The sequence below is a fragment of the Anguilla rostrata genome, chromosome 4, assembly GCF_018555375.3.
Source record: "Anguilla rostrata isolate EN2019 chromosome 4, ASM1855537v3, whole genome shotgun sequence".
Taxonomy (NCBI): Eukaryota; Metazoa; Chordata; class Actinopteri; order Anguilliformes; family Anguillidae; genus Anguilla; species Anguilla rostrata.
In genome coordinates this window covers 14,606,522-14,629,793 of record NC_057936.1, presented here as the reverse complement: position 1 = coordinate 14,629,793, position 23,272 = coordinate 14,606,522, and the positions used below count along the sequence as shown (strand labels likewise).

Below are 23,272 nucleotides of genomic sequence, written 5' to 3'. Positions count from 1 at the left end.
GTACACCCATGGACTTTCATCTATAACACTATTAACATGCCTAATGACTTCACGAGCGTAATGTCACTCAGACAGTGCGGGTTGTAGGGAGCTGACTCACAGAGAAGAAAGCCTCTTCAAACACCAGCAGGGGGCCAGAGAAGCCCACCACCAGGAGGGGCTGGGCTCCAAGCAGACAGAAAATGACGCCCTGCATCGCTGTGGCTATGATCAGCTCTGACACACCGATCAGTCCGTCAGTCTTCTCACCTAAGTGTGGGAGAGAATAACAAGAGCTCTGATATGAAATACGAGATATTACCACTTAAACCTTCAGTATAGTGACAGAGCCAACTTTAACTGGTTCAGTTCTGTTCTTGAGGGGCAAGCCATTCTGTACCACTGAATTGGAATTGGTTGTTCATGGAGGTTATGGGTGGATTAAAAGTATAAACTATAGTTTTTCAGTCAAGGTGTATTTTTGGAACCCTCCCCCTACCCTGACTCACCCAGCAAACCCCCAAAAGTAATGGCAGGGGAGAGGGCAGCGAAGTAGATAAAAATAACCGCCGCCATGCACTGGGCATTCAGGGCATCCTTGAAGTCGCTGATGTACTTGGGGTACCGTCGCCGAGCATCCCGAATCAGCCCACCAAAGGGTCGCCTTGTCCGCTGTAGGGGGTCATCTTCCGGCTTAAAGGGGGCAAGGAGAGCTTCTGTTGTGGAAGATCAGAATGTAAGGTTACTGCAAGTGTGCTTGGATATATTTTCCAATTTCAGGTTAGCAGTGCCACAGATGTGCAAGACATCTTATGTCAAATCAAGCTTATGGGCATCAAAGTCATTCAGAACAAAATGTTCTGTCCATTTCTGAGAAACATTTCAAATATTTCATTTACTTTTTTCTTTTACAAAAGCTTTGGAGACAAAGTGGGTAATATACAGAAGTGGTGTATCCATGGGAATGGTTATCAGTGTTATCTACGTACATAGCAAGTATATAAATTTTCAGCGGTAGTTTTAAATAAATCAAATTTACAGAGCAAATAAAATTAAACTAGGCTGCGACTAAAGAATGATTGACTGACTGACTGACTGACTGACTGAATGAATGAATGAATGAACACCTCCATACCTTTTTCCTCAGGGCTCTTGAGCTCCTTGGCTAGCAGCTTCTCCTCCTCCTCCTCTCTCTTGCGTAGCATTTGCTTCTGGAAGTGTGCCACGGAGCGCAGCAGCTCGTCCCCGCCCACCTCAGAGGGCGGCAGCACTATGCTGCAGTCCAGGAATCCATTGATGGCACTCAGCAGGTCCTGGCGGTCGTCGGCCGAGTACGCCGCCTCGTGAAAGTGCTGCAGAAGGGCGAGGAGAAAATATAGATGTCTACCAACACTTCCATTTCTTTCACTCCTCAATTTGGACACATTTTACCACTGGTCTCTGGCTAAAATTTGCGTTTGATTCCAGTAAAATGTGAAATCACAGATCCCTGAAAATGTTACTAGCCAAAACATAGAATCACATGGATTAATTTTGGTTCGCATATCAGAATTTTTTTAAATCTACATGCAATTTCACATTTGCATTACATACAAACGACTTACAACAAAGAACAAGTGGTGTAGGCAAACAATTTTGTTTGAGCATGGGTGTCAATGGCTACCAGAATCTCCTCATGCTCCATATCCGATGGTTCCCCTCTGTACCCTTGCAGCCCTGCTTACCTTGTCAGACATGAGTGTGGAAATTGAGCGGCCTATCTCATGGTAGTCCATGTTGGTAGAAGCGGGCCCCAGCAGAACAAACAGGAAGCGGACTGGTACTGGCACCTCCAGCACAGAGTCCAGCTCAACTGCCTGCTGCAGCCGCACAAAGGCCATAGTGGGTTGCTCCAGGAAGTCCACGCTCCCTGTAGGGGTAACAATTTGCCACTTATAAGGCACTTCACAATTCATCTGAGGAAGGGGATAATCTGAGGAGCAACCTCAATCAATTAGGCATCTGAACGGAACTAAATGGGAAATGCTAGAAGATAAAGGTCTAGTATCAAGTGGTCACTGCAGAGTAGTTAAATAGCAAAATTACAACAACTATTCCCACATGTCATAATCATTTCTGTGAAGGACAACTCACCCACGAGGACAACAGTGGCCTCTGCATTTTCAGGGATTTTCTCCAGCAGTTTCAACTCATGCTTAGATTTGGACTTGTGCATTCCTACTGCTATGGGAGCCTCCTTCTGTGGAAATAAAAAAATCTGAGACTTGCTTGACCACCATCTCCCTCATTAATATGCCCAAAACAAGAGCACAAGACTGCATTCGCCTCAGAACCAACCTCTATTCAGAGAAAACCAGTCATGTGAACTAATCCCCCTTGAAATTAATTTAGAACAAAATCAAGGTTCACCAAAATGTTATTCAGAATACATCCAGACTCTAAGAGTCTATAGTTTATGAAAACTTCTGATAAGAAAATTTGCTGTAATGCAGCTGGCTTATACCTGAAGCATGTACCTGTACATGAAGTGTACATCCAAGCCCAAATTCTCATTTTTAGAAAGTTTCTCTTATTTCCATCTGACTCCTCCTTGTACAGTACCTCCTTCTTCTCAATATCAAGCCGGGTGTCAGTCTCAGTGACAGCAACACCACTACCCATGAGAGGGTCGGTGACAGAAGGTTCTGGCTGGGTCATGTGGTTGGCGCTGTGGTGGTGGGAAATTAATGAGCTCAGGCTAGCGGTTGAGATGTTCCTGGGGAAGGTACTGTGGTGTTCCTTTTCATCACTTGGGTGACTGTTTGAGGGGAAGAGAGGGAAAACAGTGACCAGGAGAAAAGGCTAGCCACCAGGCATAAAACTGGTATCAGATAAGGCAGATTCAAGCGTGATTCTCCAAACAATAACACTGCATGTGTTCTTCCAAATATTCTGCACCAAAATGCGAAGTATAACACAATGGTCTATAATGTATTACCCCAATGATGCATCATCTCAGCAATTTATAAAGCTACAAGAAAAGCCTAATACAGTGGACATGTTGGTGCATAAAACTATATTACGGAAAAGATACTGTCAAATTCCCACAGTCCTTGCCAAGTCGAGATGAACATTCCTCACCTGTGTTTAAGCAGCAGGGCCCTCAGCACGTTGGCTCGGTCCTCTGCTTTTATCTGGTCTGAGATGATCATCTGTTCCACCACCTGGTGAGAAATGCCAGGCAGAGTCTTCTGGTCTAGATCCAGGAGCACCGCCCCTGCGCACAGACAGAAAATTCATTGAGCGGGGGGCGAGCAGTCAAGCACAGAGACACTGTCAATATGAGAACGTCGCTTGTCAGACAACCCGCAGGTTCATCCATCATCCACAGTCTGTCATTCAGTAACCAGTAATTTCCTGTCAATCATAATGATTCATTGTGCACAATACCAGCTTAACGAAATGCAAACATAAGGGCCTCCAGCACATACTGGCCTCAAGCCAAGTTGACTTCTTTTCTCCCTTTGTTTCTAGCTTTACGACTTGCCCTCTACATCACGCATCTCTCTCACCGTGTGAAATGGTCCTGCGGAGCTCCAGCAGGCTGCGGAAGCTTAGGGAAGCTACGTGAGGCTTGCCCCAGCGGTGCGTCTCCTCCTCCACGTCCTCCTCGAACTTGATCCAGCGGGCCGTCTCGCGCCACTGCATCTCCTGGTTCTTATCCATGATCAGCTCGTTGAGCTCCACAAACACCTGAGAAACATGCGGGCGTAGAGGTAGAGCCCCAGCAGAGAAATGGGCGTACAAAGAGGGAACGTCAAGAGAGAAAAGGCAAGTAGGGTGATATTGCCGCTTTGCACTGGGTAATCCCCTGAAAGCTACATCACCTCTTCAATTCACATCTGCCACTGAACAATATAGCACACATATCACTTTTATAAGGCAAACCGTGCAGAAATGTTCAATATGAATGTTTAATACAGTGCCAACTATATGGCCACTATTTACAAATTTATGTATTTACAAATGAACGTTGTCTACTTTGTTGGTGCTTCAGCTTTGCAACAATGCTTTGAGAAACACCAGTGCCATTTGTAAGCAAAGTTAGTACATTTTTTGGCAACTGAAGTCTTCTACCCACCTTCTATTAATTGTCATCTATTTATCCTTTGGAAATGTGCACGTTAAAATTGGAACAGTTGAACATGGCGCATAATATGGATTCACAGAATCAAGCCACAAGCAAACTTAACACCCAAAAAGGTATGTTCTTCCAAACTAGAGAAATCTTAAGCAAATACACAGAATTAAAATCAAGCAATTTACACACAAAGAGCATTTTGATGAAGCAGTTTAAATTTCGATTCCCTTAAAGATTCCATCAAATGAACTGCAGCACCGCGGAGCTGCATACAGGCGTCCCATTGGCATGTACACATGCTTTTTTCGAGACGACTGCCATGGTACCCAGGAGTCCTGGCGCTACTCCTCTAATGCCATCAGCCTGGTCTGTGCTGTCACACTCCATGCTTTAGTGTCAAAAGCACACAGGTTCGGAGTTTTTAAAAATCAAACTGTGTGGGTTAGGTTAGGCGAAACCCTCCGCAATTCCTCACGCATTCCCGCATGCCTCTGACCAGGCTCTACCTCACCTTCTGGTGCCGGGCCACGCGGCCGGTGAAGTCCAGCAGGACCATACCGCCTGGCCGGGAGGAGGAGTGGTAAAGAACCACTGACTAGAGGAGCGACAAGTGGAGGAGTGAGGACTGCTGCAGTCTCCCCGAGAGCACTGCACCTCCAGACGCGTACGCACGCGCACACACACACATATACACACACAAGCACACGCACACACAGTTTACCTTGCTGCTGGGGACCTAAATACGTTAATAAAACATGGCTCCCTGATTGAGACGTGCCTGAGCTCTCGGGTGTCTGGTTACCTGCGCTGTTTTTTCCCCCCTTTTCAGTGTGTGAAAGGAAAGAAGTAACTCATTCATTTTTAATTGTGTTCCTTTTTTATCCTCCACAAGAACACAAGCAGAGATGCCAAACTACAGACTGGAGGAATAGTGGGAAAAGTTTTTGGAGTTGCGTTTTTGTAAACAATGCCAACACACATTGCCTATGGTCCTGAATCTGCACATCACTGGTGCACTCCAGTAGAGAATTCCCTCTTTATATCAATTCATCCACATTTATATTGTCCTCCACAAGAACACAAGCAGAGATGCCAAACTACAGACTGGAGGAATAGTGGGAAAAGTTTTTGGAGTTGCGTTTTTGTAAACAATGCCAACACACATTGCCTATGGTCCTGAATCTGTACATCACTGGTGCACTCCAGTGGAGAATTCCCTCTTTATATCAATTCATCCACATTTATATTGTACCCAGAGAAAGAAAGGGCACCACCTTCTGGCTTATGCATGGTGTACTTTCTGTATTAATCTGTAGCACTTATGAGAAAGGATTTATTCAGTCAGTTGAACTGGAGGATAAACTGACTGCTAGACTGAAAATTAAGCCAAGGCACCAAGGAACAACAATTATTGTGAGTCAGGGTTTGGTTTAACATCTCTCCGAGATAGCATAACCGAGGCACTGGTTCCCGGCTTGGGGAAGGGAAGTATATAAAGAGTGGCCAACAAAGATGACTTCCAGTTGAAATATTATTTAATCACACCATAATACCAAACAGAAAACTACAATTTATGATGCTTATCTCTTATGGATGGACATCTTTATCTATATAGCCATATGAACAAACTTGCTTGAATACGTATGCCACATCACACACCAGTAGAATCCAAAAACAATCCAGGAAAAAGAATTAAAGACACTGTGCTACCACTAAATCAAAAGTAAAACTGTAATCCTGTTTGTTTGTGATCCAAAAGATCGGTTAAGTACACACTCCTCACACACTGACCTCATGCGGGGTCCGATCCAACTTCTTGCTGCGGGTGCTGGGCTCCTTGTGGTCCTTTGCGAGATGGACCACCTGTCCCTTGGTGTTCTTCCTCACCAGATGTCGACGCACTCCGGGGACATCCTCAAAGCGGTGACCTGTGAAGAGTGGGGAGTGCATCATGACAGAAGTAAGAGACTGCATATCACTGACTCGCTGGGGAGGAACATGAACAAAAACAAAATCAGGAGAAATTGTCTTCAAATATTCCACTTCAGCTTCAGACAAGGTGGCAAATGAAGAACACCAAAAAGTAAGCAAAGTTCACCACTGAAAACATTTGCCAGCTGTTTCCCTTGCAAAACAGTCCAATGCATTTTAAAATGGATATTGACATGATGTTAATAAATGCTTCTTTAGCTGTTGATTATGCGTGAACAAAAAGCAGATGTGGATTAAATGCCGCCTCAGTTTTGGAACTCCTCTTTATCGGACCTCCCTTAGGCACATCTCCCCTCTGACCACCCGGTTAGTCCTGTGGCTGGGACGATGTGTACCCAAAACCCACCCCTGCCTCTGGCACAGCCTCATTGAACGGATGAAATCTCAGCCTCACCAGTCAAAAGGGAGCTGCCTGTCTTTGTTCCTCTCCTCCCAGAGGAAAATGACATTTCAGTACTAGCCAATCATTGTGGGTGCTGGAATGATTTTAGGGATAGGAGGGAGGTACTAACTGAATGTGTGTGGTGAGGAGGTATCATCATCAGGAGCTGAAAGCCATGCTCAGGGAACAACAATTGTGGCGATGAGAGCGTTGGATTTTCACACAGGCCCCATGATAGAGCCCAGCTCTGGACACACATGAGGTAGGGGATGCCACCTTATGACCAAACTGGGCTATACGTTCAGCTCCAGTCAGTGTACAATGTTAAATATACTTTAAAATCCAAATGAAAAGTACATGGATTACATGCCAATCTCATCACCTCTACCTTCACTGAAGTCAGTGACTCCAGATTTGAGGGAGTGACTAAAATAGGCACAGCCTCCTGTGTGTATAATTATACTCTTCTGCCTCCTGCCATGTTTGAGGTACATTACATTACATTACAGGCATTTAGCAGACGCTCTTATCCAGAGCGACTTACACAACTTTTTTACATAGCATTTTTTACATTGTATCCATTTGTACAGCTGGATATATACTGAAGCAATTTCGGTTAAGTACCTTGCTCAGTTCCTTACCCACTGTGCTACACTCCGTCCTGTGTACATAAAATAAAGCAACCTATCACATTCCTTGACTAAAAAGAGGACCATACATAATATGCAATTAATGCAGCCTATTTTACAAGGGGGCTCAACTATGACTTAAAGTAGGAGTATGAACCTTTCCATTTTTTAGCCTGTATTCCATAACTGTTCTCAGCAAGCAGCCTCATGGTTTCTGACCACAACAAGGCCATGCTGGCCTCGAACCATTCAACTCCATTAGGGAGCGGACGTGTTAACATCTGCAGGACGAACAAAAGCGAAAGGGAAATCCAATTCCTCCTGTTGAGCTGCCGCCAGCACCAAAGCCATTTTCCCAGGCTTATTTTCACCGCAATCTTCGGCTGTAACAAAGGCAACGTATTCAAAGTCATCTCAGAATCTTTGAGAACAGCTCAATGTCCTGGTCAAACATCACAGGCAGGTAAAAGGAGCAGGACATTATGTACAAACCTGTGGAGACTCAAGCTTATAAAACAACCTCAGAGAAAAGTTTTACCCATACTGCAGCTGGTAACTTTACTATGGAAACTGTTGAACTTGGCCTCTTGCATCAGTTAAATAGAAAAAAATGGTTCATGCTCATACTCTTTTATAGAGAAATAGCCCCAGTTGCCCTGAGAAGCAGAAGGAAGACTCTTTTTAATACTGTACATGGTGAATTTCATTTGTTTTAAAGGCTGGTCAATAATACAGATACGCTTGAGCTGATTTACTTTAATCATTTTTTTCAAATAACATTTTTTTCCGTTTTTGCCACGCTGTGCAGTAAAATAGCAGCTGACTGGTTTTTGCCAGCTTTCACTGTGGATAAGGTTCTGTATATTCTGGAAAATGTGAACTTATAGGGAATATAGACAAATTGTGTTGTACTATTATTACTACTCTATGTTTTTTGGTTCTGTTCACAGGTGCTTCTAGGTTGAGTAATTACACTCACTTCTGGGGAGACATAGTTCAGGAGGTAAGAGCGGTTGTCTGGCAGTCGGAGGGTTGTCGGTTCGATCCCCGCCCTGGGCGTGTCGAAGTGTCCCTGAGCAAGACACCTAACCCCTAACTGCTCTGGTGAATGAGAGGCATCAATTGTAAAGCGCTTTGGATAAATCCATTTATTTCTGCTCGCCTCCACAGCAAGGAGCCACTTTCGGCTGGGACGCTGACCCTTTATGAGAACTGCCTGGCTGCTACCAATATATCCTGCTGATCAGTGATACCTGCGCAGGACAGCAGAGTCCCACAACAGTACAGAAACAGGTACATCTTTAATTTCTCATCGCTGATGGGGAGCACAGATCCAAGCCGAAAAGCTGGCATTTCTTGTGGTAATTATTATTTACCAGCTCTACCTGAAATTATTATTACCAGCTCTCTTTATGTATGTGTAAAGAAAGCATGCAGGTCAGCCACAGCTGAGAAGGCAATACTGTTTTGTCTAGACTAGATGATGCCATCACACTATAGTGGTCCCATTGTTGTTTGGAGCATAAGAATACCAATCTTACCACTCATGTCTCCTCAACCCCTATGTGAATGTTCATGGTAAATGACAGCTCATCATGTTAATTTAACTATATCTATGACATCACACTCAGGCAGCCAATAAAAAGGATTAGTGGGGCAAGTGATCTGATTGGTCAGCCCATTACTATGCAGAGCTGCATAGTAACGGACAGACCCATCTCCCCGCACAGGACTCACTCTTCATGCCGTCCAGGTCCACGGTGGCCAGCGTCTGGGCCTCGCTCTCGTCTGTGGCGATCCTCCCGTACGTTGCCTGCTCGGCGCCAGTCATGTTCCCCGTGCGCCGACGTTCCTGCAGGTCGTAGCTGCGCCCAGTAGAGGAGAGACGGGCCGAGGGGATGGAATCTGGAAAGAGCGGGGTGCTGGGCGTTGCTGGGGTGGGGCTCGATATCTCCTTCCCGTCTTTGAGCACAGTTGACATCGAGCCCTGCTCACTGTGCAGGGAAGACAGACACAGAGATTCAGTGACAATGAGCCTGTGAATACTGAAGATGCATCACAAGGCAGACCTCTCTAGACCCCAGGGCTGGAAGTTCTTCTAATGTAAAAACCCCTTTTTGTATGTTATAGCTATAGCTCAGCTGTCATGTGAGCAGGTTACTATAGTGACAGCAGAGGCTTATTGGGTGTTTGTGAGATTAAATTGTACTGCATGTGACACTAATGGTACTTTTCCCTTTTCAGGTCTTCTTTCACATGTGACCATTTAGATATTGGGCTGTAAAATAGAGTATGCAGTTCAGATCTGAAATCTGACAGCAAGCAAAAACCAAAAGCCCTCTGACCTAATTATTCTTTTCCTCACTTCATGGATCAGTCTCACACATTTACAAAGGTAAATACCGTGCCCTGAAAATCAGACATTCTCCAGTAACTCAACCTGCTTATAGTGCTATGAGCAATCAAATTTCATTGACAGTGCACTGCAAAATTGTTCTTACCTAAGATAAAGTGAACAAAACAGTCTATATAAAATACACAATACAGGTAATGAGCTTTATTTTATGCCATGTCAACTACATACATACATATTAATTGTTACTTCTAACAATAAATTAGAAGTACAAATGTATTTCTAAATCTCCTGGCCAAGCAGTAAGCCATACAGCAGCCTTTTAGCATTTTAAAATTTAACAGCCATCTAAACAAATGTTGTTCTATTTGATCCAATGCATTTTGAATGTGGAAGAAAAGAAACCCATTCAACAAAATTTTCCTGGACTCAGGAAAACTATCGCCTCTTGCAATAGCAATGGTGAGCTATATAATGTTAGCTAATGGAATTTACCTTAACAACTATTGATTATTCATTTATTAACATTAAAATTAATCAATCAAATGAATTATTGTAATCAGAAATACCTGCCAAACATCCTTCAAAAAACATCCTTCTGGAATCTCTATATTATTACACTCAGAGGAGGATGTGGCTTTTAGATTTCACTGTGTAAGAGAAAACTTCAAGGGGAACCGACAAGCATTTAGCTCCAAATCATCCAGACCATTTTATAATCGGATTGCTACAAAATTTGTACTGAATGATGATTCCCAGAGATATACCGTATACACAGGTGCAAAGAGAAAATAGGAAAGTAAGCTAGCAGAGAAGTGGGAATGAAAGAGTATGGGCATGGGTAGGGTGCCAACTGCTCTAGAGTTTGCATGTAGCACAGGAAAAGGCTTATAAAACATAGCATGGAAGGGTAAAATAGCATGGAGGGTATTTTTGAGGCAACCGAAGCCTCCAGGTTATCTGGATCCTCCTCACACGGCCAGAGTCACCAAGTCCTAGAGGACGGGCCATGTACAGGGAATTGGGGAGAATGTTCTCACAATGCCACTGTAACACTCCCACATCATAAACACATTTATACACTACCATAGCAATGCTGTGAGAGTCAAGCTAGGGGAAAAGTGCAGACCGAGTGAAGCTTACTCAGTGGACGTAGCCTCCTCTGGAAGGATAGTGTCTTTGTCTAGGGCCATGCCGGGTACAATGTTAAGCTCCTGGATGGGTGCAGGGCCACTGGATATAGTGATGGGGGGATCATCTTCTGAAACAAAGAACTGGGGGGGGGGGACAAAAGACTGCCATGACGGCTCTGATCTTCAGCAGCTTCCAGATGTACGGCTGTCAGATCTTTAGCATGAGGTATTACTACCTTGTGATCGACCAACATTCATATTAAGTCAGCACATACACAATTAAGTAAGCATGTAACCACAGGCTGCTCAGGTCCGCTACAGAATGTAGGGCTGTCTTTTAGCCAAAGTAATTTGAGAGAAACGTTTTGCTTCTGAAATTGGAGCTGCAATAGCCTTATCAATCAATACATCGATACAGCTGTGGTTCAAACAGGTTATTTCTAGTTACATTGTTATACAATAGTTACTGTGTGTTGAAATTTCACACAAATATAAAAATGCTACTGGTCAATAGATGGTCCAGAGTGTTACGAAATAATGCATATCAATTTCCTTAAAGTAACATGAAGCTCATTTAATAAATAATAACCTTAATAAAATATGCAGTGAGTCAAAATTACGGTTGGTTCCACCTTGTGGTTGTATTTCACAACAGAAGATCTGGGAACCATGTTGTGTGTTTTTTTTTAGCTATACATGCTATATACTAATATTAACTGTACATACACTGGACACACTTATGAACAGATACAATCTGGTTCACTGTTGCCATGCAGACATACATTAATGATTGTACCAAGCATGGCGCATTATATAATTGTGTCTTCTGTGGTGGTCAATGGATATTTACAACATACAAAAATGGATCTACATCTGAGCTGGGCAACGAGGGCAGTATCTGTTTTTGGTTTTCATGTCAACTTCTTGCCTTAATTACCAAGTCCTAACATTTGCACTCTGACATTTTACATTACATTACATTAGAGGCATTTAGCAGACGCTCTTATCCAGAGCGACTTACACAACTTTTTACATAGCATTATACATTGTATCCATTTATACAGCTGGATATATACTGAAGCAATGCAGGTTAAGTACCTTGCTCAAGGGTACAACGGCAGAGTCCTTACCGAACCTGCGACCTTTCAGTTACAAGCCCAGTTCCTTACCCACTGTGCTACACTCCGTCCTATTTCAGCTGCATTTCTTGATGAGTGCATGAATAACAGCTGAAAACTATTCTTGTGTCCCTATAGGAAATGTTTTACTGTGATCTAATCAGCAAGCTAACCAGTGTTGGTGTATACAGACAATTAGCTCATTTAGTCAGGGCAATTGGTGGAGAAAAAAAAAAAAAAAAAAACAACATATAGCATACACACTGGCCCTTTAGGACTGGAACTACCCGCCCCTGATCTACACTAAACGATCTACATACTTTGGCAATGGCTTCATGGCTATACATTACAAAGTTGCATGCCTGCAAGCATATAATGAATGACCATTCAACAGTTTGTATATATATAGTATCTTTTAAGTGACGTTTGACACACATGGAGCCTGTGTGTGCATGTGTAGAATGCAATACTGGAATTTATATGGTAAAACTGGAGGTCATATACAACCAACTAGAGGTCATATGTTGAAGACTTGCTCTATGAGTTTAAATGGTACAGTGAGTTCATTTTTAAAATGTATGCCATCAGGAGTGCCAGGATAAGCTCTGGCTCCATGGTAACGTGCATAGCCAAGCCTTGTAAAATGGGTTACCTCTGAATAACCACAATGTCATGCCCTGTGCCCCCTAAATGAACTCTCCAGATATAAGAGGGCCTTTGTGAGTGTCAGGGGGTCCAAGTGAACCTGAATCGAGTCTCACATTACCTGTACCTGCCCAGCCTCAGCACCGGTGGCTGTATGAGGGGCAGGGGTAGGGGCTCCTGTGAGGCCCCCCGCTCCAGGGGGGCTACAGCATTCTTCCTCTTCCTCCTCCTCACCCTCTTCGATGGTAGGGGCTCCACTGGGCCCCGTGGCAGTTTTCCGGCTTCCGCTCTTCTTCTTCTTGCCACTCTTCTTCTTGCGCCCGTCGGATGGGAGTTTGGACAAGGGGTGGTGGATGTGGTGCGAGGAGTGACGGTGGTCTGGAGGTGGGACCGACACGTGAGTCACATGCATGCTTTTAAATGGCTCACAATGACCTTGACCTCAATGTGAGCCTTAAACTACCCTTACTTTTTAACTTACTCCTGATAAGTTCAAGTTAACATCCTATAAAACGAGTTACAACTAAGCCACAGGAGAGGTCAATGTTTAAGATGGTTTGGCTCAGAACCCTCCTTTCGAGAGATCCATCTGTGGTAGAATGACACGGTTGTACTCACACTCAAAGTCCTCCTCACTATAGGTGCGGTACTGCTCGTCTGGGACCTGGGGAGCAGGGCTCAGGATCTGGTGGAAACGCTCCACCCCCAGGGCCTTGTTCAGGTCCCCCTCCTCATCCTCCTCTGGCCGTGCACTGCGAGGCGGCGGGGTCGATGGCTCTGGCTGAGATGGGAGAGCAGGAGTTAGTTTATTAACTTCAGAGAGAGAAACAGAACTAGGGGAGAACTCAGAGACTGATCTCTGTCTGACTCAAGAGCCAACAGATAGGGAAGAAAAGTGCCTGTAGGCTCTTTGATGATCTTTGCTGTGGAATGTCTGGTCAGTCTTGGTTATTATAACTTTTGGTTAATTAAGCTAGCTTTTTAATATACATAAGTTACCAAGCCAAAACACTGGGTGGGGATATACTCATTAGTCCAATAGCAATAATTGGTCACTGTATTAATCTACGACCCCATTTACTCAAAAATAATTTGTTATTGAGTCAATAAAAACGGATAATTATTGATATATGTTCACTTTAGTTCAGTACTAAAGTCATACCAGTATCACAATAGTAACCCTTCTTCTAACAATGTTACCCTAGCATGCCCATTCAAGTAAAGCTAAAGTCAAATGGGTAACATGAGCACAAGGCACACCACCTAATATGATGAGGTTGGCTAGCATCTTATGGACACTTATGTTATAAGGGTTCCCTTTGGGCTGTTTCACATCCAAATCAGTTTTCAGATAATAATCCCACTGATGTCATTACTGAAAAGCCAATAACCACTACCTCGCCTAAACTGCAATATTCCATTTAAAGTACAATACAAATTTCATCAGCAAGAGTTTGCAAAGAGAATCATGATAGCCACCAAAAGTCACAAACTCTTGCACTGAGAGTCAAGGGGCACCGAGCACATGACAAAATCGCTTTGCTCTTAAAGAAAGGAATATCCAATGAATGTCCCATATCCAAGCAAACCAAGTTAACAAGTTAAATGGTATGAACAAGGCATGGTGCCACCCTCAGAGCGACAGACTCTTATGCCGTACACAAATCCCCCACCTGGTTGGGGGTCCCGTACCTACCACTGGACATTCTGAGCGATTAACTGTTATATTTTGACCTCTCTGCACGGCCAAAATTATACTCATGTTTACGAATGCCTGGCAAACTTAGTTCAGGCCAGGGCAGACAGAGATCTATAAAAATACAAAGGGGGGTGCCCATTTAATTCCTTATTTACAGGAGTCACTGGTGCACACAGTACCAGCACTGGCAAACTGTCATGAAAATAAGTGGATGTAATGTTCAGCCACACCACTAGAGGGACTGTTTTTGTTACAGACTTAATTATTGAATCACGCTTACATTAGACTCGGCTGTTGATTTAAATTTTTGATGATCAAACAGCCGAGCCAAATGTAACGACACACATGCTCCTGTTTCCTGCAACTTTTATTGCAGGAAACAGGTTGGCTGTCTAAAGCTTTGCAAGCAGATTCAAATTAATGAACTTTTTTTAAACAAAAGCAAATAGATTTAACAAAATTTGGTTTTACCAAAAGGTCGAAGCAAGATAATGACCAGAAAACCAAAGTGGAGCAGATCACGTTAACAAGAAAAGATAGTAACCATAGCAAAGCTAACATTAGTGCTAATGTCAATGAAACTGGCGCTTTAGGCCTACTTTTAGGCCTACTACAATCTGTGACTCTCAAGCACTTCTAACATAACCACCTCCCACCTCATGGAGTGCAACTGGTTGATAGTAGAGAGAAAAACAGACTGCAGTTTCACCAGGCTGTAGTAGACCCACAATCTAGTTAAATGACCACCCGACTCCAACCTTGTACAATCACCAAAACAAACAAACTGCTGGCTCACTGATCATGGCAAGCTGGTTCTGTTTGGAATCAAGAGGTCCACAAGCTAGCCAAATTGCTTGGAGAGCTATTGAGGGAAACTGTAGAGGATTACAGGGATTGGAACCTGTGCTGAACTAAAGGACGCACACGGAGGAGGCTTGATATTGCTGGTAAAACTTTTCTCCTCAGCTCTGCAGTGTGAAAGAGATTTCTCTGCACTCAATGACATTGGTAAAAACATTCAACTGTTTTTATGCAGATTTGAATTTACGAATAAGTAAACCTTATTACGAATAAGTGAAAATGCCTGAAATTCGAAAAAAAAAAAGTTGCATTTCCTTTTGTCAACTTTTTGGAAATTCGCTGAACATTTGTAAAACATTTGGATGGCAATTTAACTATTGATAGCAAGACCCAAAACCATTAAGGCTTAGAGTTTGAATGCACTTCTGTTTTTGGACATCAATGGAGCTCCGTTAGAATATTTCAACCCAAAACCTTTTGTGAGGTCATGGCTCAAGGTAGGCCATTGTGAGGTTTATTCCAATCACATATTATACCTGTCCTCGCTTCTTTTCCTCGTGTCCTTTCCTAGTACGGAAGGCCAAATGGGTCAAAACTACGTATAATTGACTTCTGGGCATCAATTTCATATATGTTTGACCCGTTTGGCCTTCCATACCAGGAAAGGACACAAGGAAAGGAAGCAAGGACAAATAAAATAAGCAACTGGAATGAGCCCCCTGGACAGATGCCAAGAGAAAGGGAGAGAGGCCATTTTGGGACTGCATCCAATAGGTGAGCCGATGACATTGGTATAGCTTATCATTTACACAATGGGGCAATTCATTTCTAAAAAATGCACATTATGGTATTTATATGTCGCTTATTGTGTTATGTATATGCTCTGTGGTCATCAACAATCACGCCACAGTAACTTCCAAAGCTTTTAGATGATGTATACACAGTAATGATTGGATTATTGCTAAGCTTGCTCTGATGATTTAACGGTATAGCCCGCACAGGTGTTTGGTTGTCCATCAATAGGCATATAATGCTCTGATGGCGTAATTGATTTACACGATCCTCGTACCCAAACTGATTTCAATGAGTTTAGTAATAAATACCTGTGAAATACCGTTAGTCAGTCTTTTTTGGCAGTGGGTGGGTGGGCACCCGCAAAAGCTTCAGAGTAATTCAAACACTGCCTCTCTTTCTCCCTGTCTGAATAAAGCAAAAACTATGAAGGGCAGGCCTGTCCGTTAAAAAATTAAAAAATCCCTTGATCTGTAGGTTATTTAGACCACAACAATAGGCCTCTTGCAAGTTAGGAATGTGCTCAACTTGACCGTATGAGGCCCTTCAGTGACCTCTCCATGTACACATACCACACATAGGTGTGAACAAAGTGAACTGAAAGATGTCCACAAAACCACAGTATGTGAGCAAAAGCCAATTTATACATGTTAAATATTGACCCAATCTGAAACCCCTTTCAGGCCATGCTGCTTCCTTCATCCAATTAAATCCCAAGCCTTGGCATTGCCTCAAAATAGCCAGAGATCTCAAGACATTACTAAACAATGTTCATATACAAGGAAACAGGACACATTGTCACATATCAATAAGAGGATTTCACTAAACAATACTCTGGTTTTTAAAAAATTTTTAGTTTGAGAGACTCCCCGCTCGACACAAAATCTAAAGATTCTCTGTTGAAACAGATTCTTTGATCAACCAACATGTAGCCAGTAGCCATCCCAACTCACCTTTCATCCTAAAAGTGAGAATCTACAGCTATTGAACTACACAACAAATGCAGGTCTGTCAATCCCAAAATGCAGGGCTGATCGTCGCAAAGTCAGTCAGTGAAACGCAATGTGCAGACTAATTTGCAGAAGGCAGTTTACAGCAGTCCCTAGTAATCCACCAAAAACAAATGAGAAAGCCCTGAAACATTCAAATATAGGTTTATTTTGGATGCAGTGCATCACATGCAGTGCCTCACAGTAAACTACCAGAGCTGGCGTGGATGTGTGAAGGAGTGGCAAAGAGGTGACAGAACAAGTGTCCTGTAACAAGCCCCAAATAGCAAGATCAACTATGAGCCAGGGCATGGCGCATAATTACAGCTTTTGCTCAAGACTTCTTATGGCACTGGTCAAGCTTGAGCAGGGAAATCATGAATGAAATTACACATTGTAAGCAGGGGGAATATAAATCATATGAATCCAGTCTTTTCACTCTTATTTTCCAATGCAAGAAGTACACAGCAACTGGAAAAATCCACCAAGCTGCTACTCTTTGTGTGACATAGCATGAATACTGCAATATTTACATGCCACAACTAGACAAGAGTTTCCTTTATCATCACCAAAAAATAAATAAATAAAACCGGTGACTCTATGCAATGCCTTCAATTCGTTTTAAGACCTTAAGGTCCTAGCATGACGTTAGAATGACAGCAAAGCAATCAGTGGTGCAGTAATGAGATGCCCTTCCCCAACCCTTCATGAGGCCAGTTCCCCTCAGGAAATGCATGCCACTCTATTCCCGGCTTGCTCTGAAACTTTGACAACAGGTGTGGGACTTACCAGACTCATGGCACATGCGAAAGTGTCGAGTGGGTGAGCATGTCAAAGTCAGCACTGCGTCCCGATGCTTAGTGGCGGTGCCCGTGTCCTTGCCCGCTCTGTCCTCCTTGCTTCTCAACACCACTTTAAAATCCCCCCTTCTCCTATTGCCCCTCTCGACTTGGTCTCGTGATCTCTCGGCCTGGCACCTGCATCAACCCGTGATTACTGCGCTGTTAAATAAACAGGACTCTCCGTTTTGATTCCTGCGTTGAGGACAAACGAGCCTTTAAGGGCACTCGGTATCTGGATTGTCTTTAACAATGAATGCCATTCATCTACGTGCTTTAACTTTCCCCATTGCAAATATTGGCCGAGGCGCCTTTCAGTTACATTCTGTCGGGTCTGTCGCGGGCGTAGCTGCGGGGATGTGGCGGGAGCACTCTGGCGATTAGATCAAACAGAGGCGGGAACGAGCCAGAGAAATAACCTTTGCCTGGAAAGACCTTTCTTTTCATTTTGAGGCAAACCAATGTTGACAAAGCTTAATTGCGAGCAAAAGAATAGAACATGTTGCTCTTTGCACTCCATGCAGAGAAAAGCATTTTTAAATGTACTTTTGGTACACACAGTCTAAATTTAACATTAGTTTTACATAGTCTTAAGTTAATGAACATAGGTTTTATGCTTTATGTCAAGATCATCATCACTTGAATGAATCAGCCTACTAATGAAGAAAAAAGAAATGTAAATCAGGTGGTAGCGTCTTACGTAATGTGACTGACACAACCGGCTTGCAATAGATGCAAGCCGGTTGTTCAGGACAAAACTTTTAAGCAATGGAGTCTGAATGCCAAAGAAAATGTAAAAAAAATTGGCTTTCGGCTCTCATTTTGGCCAAGGAAACAATCATTCCTTTATCCATTTTTTTTAAACAATGCCCATAACATTTCACCATTTTAAAAAAAATTAAACCCGACACCCCTCTCACATTCAATTTCATTAGTGTCACTACATTGGCTCATTGTTTTTTCTGGATGCCTGTTTGGCATTATTTAAAGGATGAAATCTAACACTCCCATCACCTTCCACAATTCACAGTAAAGGCGGTTTGACTTGGGTCTGACCACAATATGGAGAGCCAAATACGTTTTTTTCCTGTAATGGCAGGGGACTGTTGTGCCCAAAATCGCCCTAAGTTGAAAAAAATATTGCTTTAAGAATCATGCTTTACTCTGTCCATTTGGCACCATTTAGATACCCTTTTTCAGGAAGGGGGGACATTACCTCACATTATTGGATTTCTGTATTCCCTCTTACTCTTTGAACTTTTAGAAATTAAGACTAGGAAGCAGGATCGACGAAAAAAATAATGAGGCTCGCATTCCAAGAAACGTTTTTAAAAAGATTCTCTCTGCAATTTCAATGTCTTTTTGTGTCCCCTCAGTAAAATAAAAAGCTAACTGAAATTGCAGGGACTACATTAAAAAAAATTAAAAAAAATAAAAAACACCTCTGAATGTGAACCTCTTTTTTTACTGACGTTTGAGTGTAACACACCAGCTAATCAACCGGGTGAGCTCCCAATTTTTATAACTCAAAAACATGAGACATCCTGTTCATGGTTGTGAAGATAATTTTGGCACTACCCAAAGCAATAGCTGTGAGCCATAGTCGAATGCTGAAAGATCTGCATAGCTTGTCATGTCAGTTGAAAACAAGAATTTGAGATTGCCAGTGAATGCCAGGCTTATTGAGATGTTATCTGTGGAACTGCAAATAAGATGAGATCATTACCCTCTGTTTGAAGCCCTCACACACAAGAATTCATGCATATTTGAATACGTACATTTAAATTCTCAACGAGGTCCTGAACTTATGTACAGTAATGCACATGTCCTGGAAACTTGTGGTTCTTTACTAAATTTTATGAATATTGTTGGAGAGCTTAAAACTTAAAATTAAATGTAAAATTGCAGTTAATGCAACCGTTTTGCATTTTATAAATGTTCATTTTTGTTTTTGAGGAAAATATTTGCACAACGTTTTGTAATTGATAGTAGAAAGTAGTGCAATGTGACTATTTACACAAAAAATCTATTCTGAAGACTTTCCTGCCATCTTCGTTAAGAACATACAGGCTGAACTGTGTACTTGATGCATTTGCTTAATGATTCTGGATCAGAGAAAATGTTGAGTTATTTGGAATTTTAGTACACAACCACAATCAATTGTGGTTTTCAATAGAGCCTTATTTTAAGTCATGCGTCAAACAATCATACAATTATATTGAGCAATCACTCATGCATCAGTTCCTCAATAAAATTACCATGTAGTTGGGCACAAGGAAAATGACCGATTATTTCTTTTGGCACATCACGTCAGGCTGTATATTAGACATGCGTCAAAAAGTTCTCCAAGGACACACAAAATAGTTTTTCTTTGAGGACATGAGAAATGTTGATTGAAAATAAGCAATGTGCTCTATGGATTTAAAACACTGGGGTGAATAGAAATAAGCTGTTCACAACTGAGGCAAGTAAATAAACATGCCCTGTGGATGTCACACATTTACATAAAGTCCAGTGCTCTAAATATTTTGGTTAAATGTAATCTTCATTGTCAGTAAAAGAGACAGGAGGTAAATACTACTTTAGGATTCACATTGATGCTTGCAATTCATGCTGAATAACAGGTCAACAGCCACACTGTAACCCAGTTACCTAGTGAAAGCCTGGGTTGCACAGTATAACATTCAGATAGATCCTAACAAATAGATCCTAATCAAAGAATATATATATATATTTCAGAGGCAAGTTAAAAATACGTATGAATGAGTGCAGAACAAAAATCACTTGAAGAAAAAAGGTGATACCAGTACAGACATGAGACAAGTTATAAACATCATATTGAAGATGGAAAATGAAAGTGACTTACAAAGAGTGAATTCTATTAGGTTTTTTTTTGTTTGCGACTTGCCTAAGGCTATGAAGATATCCCATAAAGAACCTACAGCATAGTTCACAAAACAATTAAATATTTTTGTTCATTCAGCAACTAGTAAACCCTTAGATTTGCTTATGACAGAGGCAAGACACACCCCCCAATCAGGCACACTGCTAGTGTGACACGCTAGGATGCTGTCAACAGGCCACGTGCAGACATTACAGGAGTCTCATGGCAGTCAAAATAGTAAACAGTCAGCACACTGCACCTGTGGTAAGGGCAAAGTTCTCAGGATGAAGGTGGAAGTGCTGCAGTGGGCATAATAGGTGATCCAGTAAGCGTATCACTGAGTCACCACCTTGGAGAAAATCTCATGGTTAACAGCGCAGGTGCAGGGCACCTGCTGGCTGTCAAACACAAGCTATCCCAGCTTTTGCCCAGCGCAAAGCTAGAGCTTGCTCCTTAATCTGCAATTAAATTACACTGCATGGCCAATGTATGTGGACATCTCATCTAAAACTATGGGCATTCATATGGATTTGGTCCACCCTTTGCTGCTATAACAACCTCTACTCTTATGGGAAGGCTTTGAACTAGATGCTGGAGCATTACTGCAGGGATCTGCTTCCATTCAGCCAGAAGAGCATTAGTGAGGTCGAGCACTGATTGGGTGATTACGCCTGGCTCGCAGTTGGCTTTCCAAATGATCCCAAAGGTGTTGAATGAAGTTGAGGCCAGGGCTCTGTGCAGGTCAGTCAAGTTCTTCCACACCGTTCAACAAAGCCATTTCTATATGGACCTTGCTGTGTGTCCAGGGGCATTGTCATGCTGAAACAGGAAAGGGCCTTCCCCATACTGTTGGGGAAGCACAGCATCATCTACAATGTTATTCTATGCTGCAGCATTAAGATTTGCCTTCACTGGAACTAAGGGGCCTAGCCCATACAATTAAAACCAGCCCCAGACCAAGGAGTGTCCAGATACACTACATGACCAAAGTATCTACAGTGACACAAAATCATGTTGAATTCAGAGTCCATTGGTATGCATTACAGGCTGATGCATTATACTGATCAGATACCATTTATATTTCAACAGATGAGCAACAGCAGATAGTGTGCAGTCTCTGATCTGGCCCTGAACTGTCCCTGTTGAATGTCGAGGTCCAACCTCAAGGAACATAACCGACTGGACAAACCACATTTTTTTATAAATGCAAAAGTGTTATTCTCTATATATCCATATCATTAATTTCTAGTCCTTACTTTGTGGACAATCCTCAGTACTCTTTAAATGATCAGGGTTCTGAGAAAGAAACTAAACCCTCAATTTTAACAAGAAGTAAACCATGGAAAAAAAATAAAACTCACCCAAAAGCTTAATAATTAAAGGTTAAATAAAGGTTACATTCTTTAAAGGAAGGAATTCCTTAAAACTGAGGAAGCTACAAAGAAAAAAAATATTTCTGCACTTGAAACAGTTCAGTGCGCACTTCTGATCCTCTTAATAAAACAGACCACGGACAAGTACTTCAAAGAGCCTCTGTGAATTACACAAGCACACAGCTATACCCAAGACACAACATCTGAGTCCTGAGAGACAAGCTAAACATAACACAAGAGATCCGAGGCTGGCATTTATAGTAGGGATTTGTTTTAATGAACTGTTCTATACTTGGCCAATGGAAAATATGGCTTCATTATATTCCTCTACATGGTTAGTCATAGATTTAATTAAGTAACATATCTATGGAAAATGGTAGCTAACACTCATTTTAGCAGTTAATTCCTCAAATTCCAGATACCCACGTGTGGCCCTGAAAAATATGCAACATGCAGAAGTGAGAAAATTTAAACTGCTGACAAAAGCTTATAACACATGATGTAAACAACCCAGATCTAAAAAGAGAAATAAAGATGTACAATAGCATAAAATTAGCCAAGGAATTGCTTGACATTTAGCAAGGAAGGATCATCTGGACTGAAAAGAGTTGTGTTTCTTGCTTGAATCATTTAACACATTTATCAAGATGTCAAACATGTCTGCCAGCCTTGCAAAATGACCTGCAGCAAACTACAATGATGGTACTAAGTCATACTTAAATCACCTTTCATTGATCTTAAAAGGCTTGACACTTGAAGGGGACTGCTTCACCCAAGCTACCACCACTTAACCTAGCAACTTCTTAGGCCATAAGATCATAACGCTACAAAGCAAATGTTCTAAATTTCTCAGTCATTCATGCTTACAAATCCTATACCCTTTACACACAGAGAAACACATTTCACTGTCTGCATTCCTTGGGTTATTACTAAGGCAATATGTATATTGCACAGAGGGTTATGATATAATTTCAGAAGTTATGATATAATTTCTGGAAGTGAAAGGGATTCAGCAGGATCAGACTTCCACTTGGGACCCTGAACTCTTGAAATATCTCCATCTATACAAATCCACACTGCTCCATAATTGTAGCAACTCCCACATGCTCACCTTTTCTCTGTATAGGAAGTCCATTTAGAGGTTATTTTCAAGGGACAAAAATAACGTTGACCACGCTACTTGTTCCATAGCCCTATAAAACTGAGAAACTCAGCCTCATAACCCTTTACTGGTCTGGTTACATGGTCTCAGCAGTTCCCAGCTACAGGAAGAGGATATTGGTTAATTTTACAATGTTCCCCCTTTCAAAATATATTTACAGACTGGCAGGGCTGTGAGGGCTCCCTTGTGTTCAGACCCAGACAATAGTGGTGCTCTCCCTCTTCAATTTGTGCTTAGAGGGATAATGATTAACCTTTGGGAGCAACAGTTGCTTTCTCCATGGAAAGAGGACTGACAACAGCTCCAGCATGGACGTAGAGCAAACATACTTATCTTTGACGGATTCCTGCTATCAGTACTGAACTTCTGGGCCCGCAGAAAT

The 23,272-nt window shown here is 42.3% G+C and overlaps 1 protein-coding gene across 13 annotated transcripts in view; it reads right to left on the bottom strand.

Annotated features, from left to right (window-relative positions):
- Positions 1-23,272, bottom strand: part of slc4a2b (solute carrier family 4 member 2b) — a 58,241-nt gene that overhangs the window by 9,974 nt on the left and 24,995 nt on the right. For 10 of the 13 annotated variants that reach the window (XM_064330847.1, XM_064330852.1, XM_064330848.1 and 7 more), the window contains 13 exons: positions 12,970-13,132; positions 12,473-12,729; positions 10,599-10,729; positions 8,840-9,096; positions 5,891-6,027; positions 3,531-3,711; positions 3,100-3,235; positions 2,581-2,776; positions 2,113-2,218; positions 1,704-1,888; positions 1,115-1,331; positions 489-695; positions 101-249 (listed from right to left, as the gene is read on the bottom strand). In XM_064330847.1, the coding sequence (XP_064186917.1) occupies positions 101-249; positions 489-695; positions 1,115-1,331; positions 1,704-1,888; positions 2,113-2,218; positions 2,581-2,776; positions 3,100-3,235; positions 3,531-3,711; positions 5,891-6,027; positions 8,840-9,096; positions 10,599-10,729; positions 12,473-12,729; positions 12,970-13,132 (2,322 nt within the window). Of the gene's footprint in view, positions 1-100; positions 250-488; positions 696-1,114; positions 1,332-1,703; positions 1,889-2,112; positions 2,219-2,580; positions 2,777-3,099; positions 3,236-3,530; positions 3,712-4,610; positions 4,695-5,890; positions 6,028-8,839; positions 9,097-10,598; positions 10,730-12,472; positions 12,730-12,969; positions 13,133-17,421; positions 17,571-22,839; positions 23,080-23,272 lie in introns of those variants that run through there. The other 3 variants (XM_064330855.1, XM_064330853.1, XM_064330854.1) reach the window with 3 other exon arrangements.